The sequence below is a fragment of the Dermacentor andersoni genome, chromosome 7 (assembly GCF_023375885.2).
Source record: "Dermacentor andersoni chromosome 7, qqDerAnde1_hic_scaffold, whole genome shotgun sequence".
Classification (NCBI taxonomy): domain Eukaryota; kingdom Metazoa; phylum Arthropoda; class Arachnida; order Ixodida; family Ixodidae; genus Dermacentor; species Dermacentor andersoni.
In genome coordinates, this window is record NC_092820.1 from 150,856,569 (window position 1) to 150,869,489 (window position 12,921).

General features: G+C 49.6%; 1 protein-coding gene and 1 long non-coding RNA gene across 2 annotated transcripts in view; one reads left to right on the plus strand and one right to left on the minus strand.

Moving 5' to 3' along the window:
• The window catches only part of LOC129385553 (uncharacterized), a 449,244-nt gene that overhangs the window by 220,746 nt on the left and 215,577 nt on the right, over positions 1-12,921 (minus strand). The gene's annotated exons all lie outside the window — the stretch shown is intronic.
• Positions 3,078-4,975, plus strand: LOC129385551 (uncharacterized). Its single transcript, XM_055072210.1, has 2 exons — positions 3,078-3,684; positions 4,606-4,975. Exons 1-2 carry the CDS (start codon positions 3,148-3,150, stop codon positions 4,762-4,764), a joined length of 696 nt encoding a protein of 231 aa, XP_054928185.1. The 5' UTR covers positions 3,078-3,147; the 3' UTR covers positions 4,765-4,975.

A 12,921-nucleotide genomic window follows, 5' to 3' on the forward strand; every position in this document is an offset into this window, starting at 1 on the left:
TGGTTCGATTCCCACCCAGCCCATCTTGCAAGTTGTTTTTTATTCATGAAGTTCCTGCTGGTATTTATCGCTCACGGCCAACGCCGCCGACGCCGACGACACCGGCTCTTCTGCGACACGAGCTCCTTAACGCTGTCGCGTTAAAATGCAAGTTCATAAGCTTTTCGCGGGCTGTGTGTGCTTAACAGACGTGGCAACCGCGGCGCAGGTTTCAGGCACCACCGCAGGCGCTGTCACCGGCGTTTCGGTCGCGATTCGAACGCACGATCGAGAGACAGCCAGGCGAGAGAAGAGGGCGCGAAACAGGGTGCTAGTCGTGGCCTGGTTCTGGGGCATGCTGCCCGGTGTCCTGGCGGGTGCGGCGCTTACCTACTCCCTCTGGCCCGTCGGGACGCCGGTCACCAAGGTACTGTCGCAAAATTTGGGTACGGGCTAGTTGGTATTACATTCTTTCAAACATCACTTACAGCGCATACAGGGACAAGGGACCAAAAGAACGACGAAGACAAGCGCTTACTTCTTCTTAGGTGTTCATCTTAGGCTGCGGTCATGGTTCCTTTGAATTTTGAATGCACACTCATGTCGGTTTGATGCTTTGTGGGGGGCGCTTTTGTCTTGGCGTCTCAACATATATGCGTGCCACTGAACATAAAAATCAGTTGGAAGTCAGCGCTTGTCTTCGTCGTTCTTTTGGTTCCTTGTCCCTGTGCGCGGTATAAGTGATGTTTGAAACGAAGGTACTGTCACCGGCCGTTTAACTAAATGTGACCTTGGTTGTAAAACGATCCGCACCGATGTACCGGAATCGTTGCAGCTCTCGTATCTCCGGAAATGCTGCGTGATACGTCTTCGTGACAACTTTTTGATACAAGGTCAACTACAAATAAGTTTCACTTCGATTTACTTGGTTCAAAATTAGTGATTAACGTTTGAGGTTTTCACGTCTCAAAACCGTGATCTGATTATGAGGTGCGCTGTGGCATAGGGTAATTAGTTATGTCGTGTTTTCTGGCCCAAAAGCAACTCCAACTCCGGCTTTCTTGCGCCGATCACAGCATCAATAGCAGGTGATTTTATTCGCCTATTGATGCTTGACCAAAGTGAAGTCGCGCTTGGTATTTTGGAGGAAAAATTGCCACCCGTTCGTGTGCATTAGTTTCCCACTCCGTAGTAGTAGCATAAACTTTCTCTTAGGGGCTTGGGGCGGTGGGTAGGCCCATCGGACCAGGGCTTCGCTGGTCTATGCAGCTCGCTGGGCTTTATCCAGATGAGCTCTCTGGTTCTCCAGACCTTTACTGGCACGCCGAACCTCCCACTGCCTGTTACTTGACATTTACGTAGTAATGGACAAATTTGAATTTGGAGGCCGCCGTTTACACGTCCACGTTACACGAAGATACCCGCGTAACGTGCAGGTATCTCCACAGAGTGCATGGTGTATCTTACTAAATATTTGGAGGAGCGGATGCGTGTTGGTCTGCGTGCGGTGCCACACCCTGGCCTGTTCCCCCGTAATGTTGGCGTGGGCAAATTTATTGGGATTTGCGAAATATTTGTCAACGTATATAGGCGAAGCAATGTAATGACAGACGTAATGACGGACGACAGCACGCTATTAGTAAGTCGTCAAACAGCAGCAAGTTGTGATAAGCTGACCTGTTTGAGCGTTGTTGTCGCTCTTTCAGCTCGCATTGAACAGTTTAGCATCACGAGTGCTTGAAAAAAAATAATAAAGTACTACCTATCAGCGTGGGCAGGCCTACTGCTAACATGCAACACAGCCGTGGTTGCATAAAACAGGCCAGATCACCGACCAGCTTTGGTGACCGTCACGAAGGGACACCGCATTTGTAGCAACTACGATGCAATCGATGTAGCTACGCGAGCACTAAAAGCACATCAGTCTGTTGAAGCCACGGAGGAACACGACTTGCCAGACACCGGCTGAATCCTTTAAGGATCTTCCAAGAGCATTGCAGCTGTCTTAGACAACGGTGCTTGCCCGCTGGTAAATTCGAGTGGTCGATCCGGTTCTCCGAATACAATGGCAAGGCACTCTGCAGGTTCGTGTCAGAGAGAGCACGCGTCACGTGATCCGTGGGTCACTTTCCGGAGAGGTGAGAAGAGATTACTTCCCAAAGCGTCGAGCGAAGTGCATGAGCGTTCCCGTTACTCTCCTGCTTCAATGCATAAAAGAGCGTGTTGTTAAAAAAGACAAGTGGAACACCAGTACACTCTTACGGCAAGTTTGATGGCGCATTCATGTCCAAGCTGGCGCCATTCAAGAAAATAATTCCAAGTGTATATACAGAGTGTTCCAGCTAACTTTAGCCAGAGTTCTAAAAAAAAAAAATATGCGAATGCCACGTAGCTGGACACAACCAAGGTAAGGTTGTTTGCCGTCGCTGAGAGATACTCAAGTTATTATTTTTTTTACTCCGCCTAATTAGATACGTTAATTAAATAATCGACTCCTCAAATATTATATTTACGTGAAAACAGTCAATGAGAAAATTCTAGAGCGACATGAAAAACTCGTCATACAGCTTTCTGTTGCTTAATACGTGCTACGTAAAAGCGTTTTTCAGCGACTGAAAGGAGCCCGAAAATGCGCGCAAAATTGCCGCGCGAGTGGCCGCTCGAGGCACTTGACCGACATGTCCTCCTTAATTCACGATTCTCGAAAACGGATGAACAATCGTCACCACTTGTGTGACTGTGGAAAGCCCTTTTCCAAAAGTGTGCTGCAGACAGGGAGCTATGTCTCTTCGGTTTAAGTTTAAACACTTAGGTATGACATTTTAGATGATGTGCTTAAGCTTCTCACAACAGGAAGAGGTAAGTCATATCGGTCTGTAATCGACAAAGAATCGCCCTCTTTAAATACAGGAGCGACGCTTGTCGTTCGCTCGTCAGACGGAAGTTTAGCAGTGGAAAGAGATGCGCGAAATATGATTACAATATCGTGATCTAAATATATGCATATACATACAGATCGCTATTTCTTTTAAACAGCGGGAAAGCTAGCGTAGCCTCTATAGTTACCATTCCGAATTCTTCCTCCAGTCAACGGGAAAAAGCCCAGGTTCACCAGGCGCCACGACCCCTACGCCATTACCGGTGACTGTGCTGTCCCCGGTGTCCACGATGCCGACCGCAGCTACGGTTCCGGTCACGCCAGCGCCGCCAACCGTTCCACCGCCGACGGTACCGACCCCTACCATTGCGTTGACCGTATCAACAGTACCCACCGTCCCAAGTCCACCGACCGTGCCCTCGATACCGCCCATGCGCACAATACCAACAGTAACCACGGTACCCACGGTGCCCACAATGTCCACGGTGCCCACAATGCCCACGGTGCCCACAATGTCCACGGTGCCCACAATGTCCACGGTGCCCACAATGTCCACGGTGCCCACAATGCCAACGGTGCCCACAATGCCAACGGTGTCCACAATGTCTACGGTGCCCACGGTGTCCACGGTGCCCACGGTGTCCACCATACCGACGGTTCCTGTCCCACAACCGACGGCTCCGCGAGCAACAATCTATCCGGGTGGACCTCGATTGGCGACAGAGTACTTGAACGTGTCACTCAACTGGAGTATATCGCCATGCGAGGACTTCTACGGCTTCGTGTGCGGTAGCTTCACTGGGCCTTACACGAGCGTCTTCTCAAATGTAGGTGACCGCCGCATTGCCAATCTCCCCTCGTCCCTTAACCACTTCTCGTGATGTCAGGTGTTCCCTGTAGCCAGCAGAACAAATAATTCGTCGGACGTCGATCACCAGAGAGCTTCAGCCCCTGTTATTTAAGGCCATTTACAGAGCACCTACCGGAGTGCGACGATATACCGCCGTACCGGAAACGTAGATGTGAACAGCCGCGCTTGTGACGACACCTAGCGGCTCCTGTTTTACCACAGGACATAGAGCTATTATCGACAGCGAATTTTTCGGTAACAGCGGTACATCGTTTCAATGTTGTATTGCGACATCAATTAGAAGACGACGACGGCGCATTTCTACCGTCGCCATCCATGATACCACTATCCGTGTACTACAAACTTTTTGTGAAATATTTTGTGATCTGTGTGCCTTTTCGATCGCCTTTCGCCTTTCGTATGTTTTAGAATATCTTCACTAGCCAAATTGGCTGAGCCTCCAGATGCGTGATCACAACATTGTAGCGTTTATCTTTACGAACAAAAATGTTTCATTAAAACAAGTCATTTCGTTTTCTATTGAACTGACCTTCCGTTCGGTTTCATGAAAATTGTCCTTTTCATAATTGTGCTTTCATATTTAATACCTTTGTTTGCTCCTAATGTGCCCTGTTCTCCCTTTTTATAATTTACCTCCTTTTATTCGCTTATCTTATAGCTTTTCTTTCTTTGTACGTGCGCCAGCACGCCGATCGTTAGGGTTGTTTCAGGGCGCGGCAATTGACTGATTAATGTAGCAGTAGTAGTAGTAGTAGTAGTAGTAGTAGTAGTAGTAGTAGTAGTAGTAGTAGTAGTAGTAGTAGTAGTAGTAGTGGTAGTAGTAGTATTCGTTATTGTTTGCTGCTGTGTTCGGCTTCAACTTTTCCCATTCGCGCAGGTCGGGGTGTTCATAGGAAGCGCGAGCAAAGCCCTGCTCCTGACCATCGACGTGCCTCCAAGGAATCAGACCCCCATAGAAAAAGCGGCCGGTCTCTTCCAAGCTTGCTTACGACTTGCGTACAACGGTACTGCCAGTGAGGTACGGGGCGTTTCTTGATAGCCTTCCCCCTGTACGTAAAGACATACAGCGCAAAGCCTTCAGGTTCGCAAAAAAAAAAAAAAAAAAGTTCAGCGCGATAAACGTCAAACCTCGAAAAAGGAACTACATGCGCCCGCGCGAACTTCTTGTTCAATGCGCGTGAAACTCCCGGTTCACGTGTTCTACATACAGTTATTTTTTTTAGCTCTGTGATCAAAGCACAATCCGATTCGCCCAATTTATTCTGTTCCCCTCAACCCCTTCCCCAACATATTCGCACTTCCGACCGAAAGGCGAAGAGCCGATTGCGATAGCAAATTAGTAGATAGCTGCACGAAGTAAGGATAGTAGTTTTATCGACCATATGAACTTGCAAACTTGAACTTGAACTTACAAATTGAATCAACAACGATATAGTGTGTAAGCGTGGCTCAACGAGGACGTAGAAAGAAACAAACGAACAGAGACAGTGTTGTCTTTGTCTCTGCTTCGTTAAATGTCCTTCTTCAGTCGCGCTCACACATCCTATCATGGATTCAAAATAACTAGCCCGCCGGTGTGTTCTAATTAACCAGCACGGTGTAACGCGCGCACAGGTAAACATGAACACATCTCGCTCGATGAGTGCGGAAACTCGCAGCCAAAATTCTGGAGTGAGGAATCGCGGCAGCAGCAAGCGAACTGACATTCGTGCATCTCTCGCTTCAACGCGAACGAAACGTCGAAAGCACAGCGCATACGAAGCTATCGGCCCCACGCGCACTCTGCAAACACCGCAGATTCCTTTGAAGATGAGGCCCGCGCGGGCGCGCACTTTAGCCGCGTCGCAGATCCCTTTCAAGACACACGAGCGCCGGCAACGCGCGTCTACTACGGCGTCCGCCAACCGCGTGCCCGACGCCGTAGTAAACGCCGCGGTTGTCTCCACTCCGTACGCAGTGGCGGGCGAGGAGGACATCAAGGCACCCCAGCAGTAGCGGCGCCGCCTAGAGGCCGGAGTAGCTGGAGAAGAACGCCCCAAATAGAGAAGACGCCGTAGCATGGGGACAGCTACAAACGGGAACATTCCCGTGCCTAAACATGCTAAGCAAGATCTACCCCACGCAGTGCGAGAGCAAGTGCCCATGGTGTGGAGACAAACCAACCCTATACCATACCACATGGGCTTGCCAGAAAACAGAAGGGCTAGCCATAATAAAAAACCCGAGTGCTGAACAGTGGCAGAGGATGCTATCCAGCGACATCCTGAAAGTCCAGCAGGGACTAGTAAGGCGTGCACGCAGGGAAGCTACCCTCAGCGGAGCCCTGGACTAGGCGAACCGACCCTGGAGAGAAGATGGAAGACTCCATCTGAAGCCGCAAAAATCACTGCAAAATAGAGCAAATAAACGTTTTTCATGATCATCATCATCCCTTCCCTGACCCCCCTGCCCCGCGCGCCACAGGAGAGGGCACGCACCCGGGCCGCGATCCTCGCTCGCGCACGCGAGGTTGAACCATGTTCGCCGGCTCACGCTCACACGCTTTTCCTTATACAGACCCTCACGGCAACGCCGACGGCGACGGCAGAAATGCGCCTACAGGGTCCATATATTTGCAATAAAATTTGGAGGACGCTTCAAGTTCGCCTTTAAGAGCGGAACGAGATAGCACTCAAAGATCCCTGCCTGCTTTTCATGCTTTCCGGCAGCTGCCGCTCACCGTAACGTTTACCAGGAAACGCTCGCGGTGAACGCTACGCACGAAGGCAAGCTGTCTGGTAGAAACGCGAGCTCTCGCGTGGGTCGATCTCCTGTTATTCTTTCGCACTTTTAATATTTCAGGCTGAGAAGAGCTAACACAAATGATATGCGCCGTCGGTGCTTTTGTTTTTTCGAACACGTTTGTTTGTGGGCTGCATCTCAAAATTTCGAGGGATAACTTTGTGAAGAACGAACGACGAGTTAGGTGCAACTTTGGTGGTAGAAGAGTGGCTGAGTATGCAATTTGGTTCAAACTTATTTCTCCTGAAGCGACGACCTACGCTGGACGCAGGACGCGGGATGCCAGGCGGCGACGCTGGATTTTCTGTGACACGCTACCTTAACGCTACTGCGTTATAAGCCGCTGAGAAATTACTATCCCAATAAGCCTATATGCATCCATCACCCACGCATAAAGCGCCCTCAGTACACCACTATCCACGTTCAACTCTATAAGAGCATATTTTAGCACCATACTTCGCGAATAGTGTGGCGATAGAGAGCTTTCGGGGGGCGTGATACATGATGGTAAAGGCTCACTGCACATATAAGCGTTATACCACTCCCTACCAGGGCAGGTTAACTTCGATGTCGTGACAAAAAATGGCAGCGCCCAGACCAACCCAGATCCGAATTCACCTTTGCTACTTGCTCCTAGCTACTGCATGATATAGACGATAAAATCAGCCATCGCTTAGTTAGTCTCACGCTCAGTACAATATCTCCCAGTGACGTTCAGTTATCGTTATTATGATCAATGGTTCGGTTTGACGCTGCTATAGGCATACATAGACACGAAACTGAGCCAGGAAGGTGTTTTAAAATCTACCTAGCAGATGGCACCACAGCATTCGCATTCGTGATAAACTAGTGAATCGAAACTCACTAAAAGCCCCATTCTAAATCACTGCATCACTAATTCGATTCAACCCTCGAGCACGGCACACGACGATGGCACAGCCTGTACCCGAAAACGTTCATCTCGGGTAACCTCTGCGGCGGTTCCGCAGAGAAGAACAGAGGTATATGCGCAGAGAGCTTGTACAATATCCCGGTCAGACATCACGTATCACACAAAGCTAAAACTCCGTATACGGCCCCGGAAAGTTGTCCGCGTATGTAACGAGATTCGCTCTACAGTGGCAATGGGAAGTGTGTGTGCCCCTGCTCGTTGAGTCAGAAGACGCCTTTGGATACAACTTTTCTGGCACGCAGGCGGCTGCGCTGAGGTCGTTTCTTAAACCAATCGGCCTCGATGTCTCCAACATGGCTCCCGACCCGAAGTTCATCGTCCTAGAGAAGATGGCACAGTTGTCCATGGAATACGGCTTCCCGAGTCTCGTCAAGTTTAGCTTTGTCCGAGTACTGACCCACAGCAAGAAAATCTTAGATGTAAGCTCTCACTGTATTTACTCTTGCACGACCCGTACTTAAATTGCGAAATATTTTTGCTTAGTCCGGGCCTTCCAAGAGGCAGGCTTCTCACAGCATCACTGAAGACTCGAACTGCATCCTAAAACTTCTGTGCGAAGTAATCCAACCACTGGTGGCCGTTCACGAATACGTTATAGTCGCCGACTGACTTTTCGGACACGGGCATTGCCGCGAGAATGTCCGAATAATTCGGAGTCCGAAAAATCGAACGGCGTGCGACGGTAAAACGAATTTCGTTTGTTCTTTAGACCGCCATACACAGCAGAAAAAAAATAGTATACGGACTGTTGCTCAGCTGTACGCTCCAATAAAATGAAAGTTTACGTGAAATTTCGCGATGGCCGCGACCACGCAAGCGTTTGGCGTTCACCCATTGCGCAGCGACGTGCGTCGACCCGTGCGTCCATCCCACGTGCGTCGACCCGATGTGCGTCGACCCGATGTGCGTCGATCCCATGTGCGTCGATCCCACGTGCGTCGATCCGATGTGCGTCGATCCCACGTGCGTCGATCCGATGTGCGTCGATCCCACGTGCGTCGATCCGATGTGCGCCGATCCCACGTGCGTCGATCCCACGTGCGTCGACCCGATGTGCGCCAATCCCACGTGCGTCGATCCGATGTGCGTCGATCACACGTGCGTCGATGCGATGTGCGCCGATCCCACGTGCGTCGACCCGATGTGCGTCGACCCGATGTGCGCCAATCCCACGTGCGTCGATCCGATGTGCGTCGATCCCACGTGCGTCGATCCGATGTGCGCCGATCCCACGTGCGTCGATCCGATGTGCGTCGATCCCGACGACCCGTGCGTCACGGGCCGTTGCGAAGACCAGGTACCACGCACGCGGCCTTCTTTCTCGTCCCTGTCGGTTTAGGCGGCGCTGCGGAAAATCAGTATAAAGGTTTGCTGGCTTTATTGATCACACGCGGAGCTCACGCCGTTCCGTCCGTAAGCGCACCGACGCGCTTGATGGGCGTTCACGGCCATTTGCGACCCGATCGCTTGAGGACCAAAAACGCCACAAAAGTGGCCGTCAGTCCAGCCCATGCTCTCACGCCCGATCGTCCACGTGGTCTTGAGGTAAAAAGATGGAGGACGCTTAAGCTTCGCCATTCAGAGTGGAACGCGATAGCATTCAAAGATCCCTGACTGCTTCTCACATTTCCCGGAAACTGGAGCGCATGTAACCGTAACGTTTACCGGGAAACGCTGGCTGCGAAAGCTTTTCACGAAGCGGGCTTTCTGGTAGAAACGCACCTTCTTGCGTGAGCTGCAATGCGGCAGAGGCGAGCGCCATCTGGAGGTATTGCGAGGAACCGGGCGCGCCGCTCCGTGGCCCCTGAGATACTCACGCGCCGGCGCGCGCAAATGGCAGACGCCGTGGCTGGTCTATTAATGGTAAGAACGCTGGAAAAGGCGTTCCTTTGAGTGCTCGCGAAACAGACTTATGTTTTCTCGTATAGTCAAATTACAATCCGACGCTATCATATCTTTAGGTTGTGTGTAAGTGGTACTTTACGATTTTTCTACGTATGTTAGCCTGAGAAATTGAGTTAGTTCAGTAGCTTCCTTGCGCCACATGAAGGGCCTGGGTACGGGTTGTTCGAAAATATTGTGCCGAAACGGCGTCGACGCTGGACACCGACATGGGATTTTCTGCGACACATAACGGCTTAAGTCCTGTAAGACCGACATGGCTGTTTGTGTGTTGTGTGCGGTAACTCTGTGTTGCTGCACCACAACAGCCCCCTTGTCCGGGAAGGACCGTTGGCCCGAACCAAGTCCCCCCACCCAGTCAGCCCGGGTTGTGGGGGAGTACCGGGGTCAATGTATCGAATGATGCTGGGTTGATGAGTACACGAAAGCTCATGGACGCGGCGCCTTCAAAGGTGCCAAGTCCTCTTCCCATCTGACAACGGTAACGCTATCGCTCGAACATGTGAAGGGTGAACTGCCCGATCCGGAGTCGGCCACAGAATTTGTTGTTTGGTGGCAAAATCAGGTTACGGTACTGATAATACCATCGCCGGCAGACCAACTATAGTGCCATCCGTAGTGGCTCGCTAACTGTCTATTACTGGAAAAAGAAGGGGAAAAATTGGTAGGACCGGATCCGCTGGAGGCACAGGTTACACACGGTTGATCACAGACCTCCATATGTACGTATAAAACACAAGGTATACACACAGAGGTTTTAACGGATAGAGAAAACTTAATTAGTCCAAGCAGACTAGGTTACCATTTGTAGATGCCCCGTTTTGATGGGGATGCCAATAAATCGTCAACATCACCATCCCGAATCGGGCCTTTAAAGTAAGAAAAGTGCAGAGCAAGATTATATATTCAGGAAACACCCCGTAGTACGGACGAAAAGAAATGGGCGGCTAGAGTGCGCAAGTATGTGCTGCTCGCAGTGGAGTAAACTCTTAACGTGTGTATGTGTGTGTGTGTGTGTGTGTGTGTGTGTGTGTGTGTGTGTGTGTGTGTGCTAAGTGCTAAGTGAATTAGCTATGCACTGACGCCGTCGGCGTCGGCGTTGCCGTGCCGTCCCGCTGACAGTGCATGCGCGGCTATAGCGCGCGCGACCTGGTTGAACGGTCTCCAGAGACGCGGAGCGAATTTGCATGCCAAAACGACGAAGCGAAGTGCACGCGCCCTCAACCCTACGCTCAATGGTGCGTAGCAAAGGCACTGTTTTCGCGGGCTTCTTCCAGCTGACAATGAAGATGCAGTCGAATGCCTCTGCAACGAAACACGCCTTTAGAACGAAATGGCCTGTATAACGCAGCAGCAGATTCTGTCCCGGTTCTAGTGTAGGCTGCGAGGTTCGTGACCTTTACAACGAAGCGACCTGCATAACGAATAATCTTATAGGCTGCCAGTACTTTGATATAATGACGTTGGACTATATAAGTCGCAGAAGGGGTTCGTTGCCCAAATTCGACTCTGCGCGTATACCTCGTTCTTCCGGGGCTCTGTGCCGCGTTTATACAAGGTGATGAATGCACGTCGTGTCTTGTGATTCAGCGCGTTTTAGTGCTGTATATATATATATATATATATATATATATATATATATATATATATATATATATATATATATATATATATATATATATATATATATATACATATATATATATATATATATAAAGTTCCGATTTATTTCTGCAAGGTCCACGGCTGAGGGGTGCGTACGTCACTGAAATCTGCAGTGCGTCTGTTGTCCTATAATAGTGCGCCACTTTTCCTTGCTGGCTCGTGAAAGCTTCGCGTACCCTAATTCCAACAGTGCGTGGTGCATAATTTTTTCTTACAATGGTGATCTCTTTCTCCCACCCTCTCTCTCGGTGGCTTTGGCAGATGATGATATTCGACGGCGACGTGGAGTGGATAGGGACTTCGCACCAAAAACACAGTGGCCGCGGTGCTTTGGCAGCGTACTACGAGAAGTACCTGAAGTTCTACGATTCCAACCTGAACTTCACGGCTCTCACCAGCCGCATCATCGCAGCCGAAAAGGCCTGTGCGTACACGAGTTCTCTCGGTCGATAGAGCAATCGATGGCTAGAAGGTTGATTTCGACGATCGCAGGAAGCGTGCTAAACGTTGCTCTTTAGGGCACTGTGTTTTCGCTTAAAGGAGTACTGCCATGACATTTTCGTGTATTGATATTTTTTTTCTTCTTGGCTTTGAATCAAGGTTGTAGAGGTGTAAACACTAACAAAATTCTCGGAGCACCCAAATTGATTTAATAGCTTTTCTACAACCACTTCTGTTTCGTTACTCACGAAGGAAGGAAGGAACGAAATCAACTTTATTCAAAGTTCTGCAGGTGACTCACCAGGTGACTGTCGTGACGTCATGAAGCAGAATGTGGTCACGTGGGAGCAGGATATTGCGGCATAGTGGCGCTTCCTCCGGCTCGTTTTGTGCTACTGTAGTTGTGAGGGCCGACGTAGCAGCATTGCAGACAAGTGAGCAAGCCGGAGTGAGTGTCGAAACTGCGCAATGTCCTGCCGCCAACGTAATTGCATCTGCCTCATGACGTCGCGACAGAGTACAAACAAAACCGGAACTGGCTGCAGAAAAGCTGTATTTCTATTGATTTATACTGGGCACTCAGATGCTTGCCATAAGTTCTTTGTGGGTTTAGGTGTCTCTAACCTCCATTTAATGTAAAGAAAAACAGATAGCCTAAAATTTACACATATCTGAAATTCTAAAATTTCTACCACGCGAACCTCGAAACACAAAAAGGTGGCACTTGGCAACTGCGAAGGTTTCGGAACACGTAAGCTACTTTATTTCGATGATTGCGCCTGAAATGGCGTACCTAGCGTCATCGCTGCTATTGTGACGTCATGACAGGGAAACAATGCAGTCGCGGCGGGAAACGCAGCAAATCGGTGTATCACCACGCCATGGATGCACTCACCTCTTTAATAGTGTAAACAAAACTCTGTGCTTGAAGCAAATATTTAATTGTCTGGGACTTTCAAGTAAATTATGCAGAATATGTCATTTCACTAGCCCTTTATTCCAGCAAGGACTGGCTTCTTTTTCTTGTAATCTTACGATTCTAGAGGAGCGATCACCCGAAAGCGGGCATATCCTGCAATTAAAGTTTGTACCTGAAGTAAGTTACAATTCATTAAACACTGCGGGTTCGGCAACTCTGGCTTAATACTTTAATCACAGCAAATTGAAGTTAATTGAAATTAACCGTGCAGTAATCCGGACAAATTGGTTAAAAAACTAGGGTGTCCAGTAAAAAAAAATACCGGTTTGCCGCGCGTACGGATTCAGCGCGCACCAATTTTGTTCCGGTTCAATCCCGGTACGGAGAAAAAAAATTACAACGGTCCGCCCGTATGAACCGCTTCGCGAACCGGTTCGGCACAGTAAACATTATCTTGCCCTTTCGCGACATGCTGCACAGCGCTATCGGCTTGTCCGCAAAGGCGCATGCGCACGAGTTGTCAGGAGGAAAAA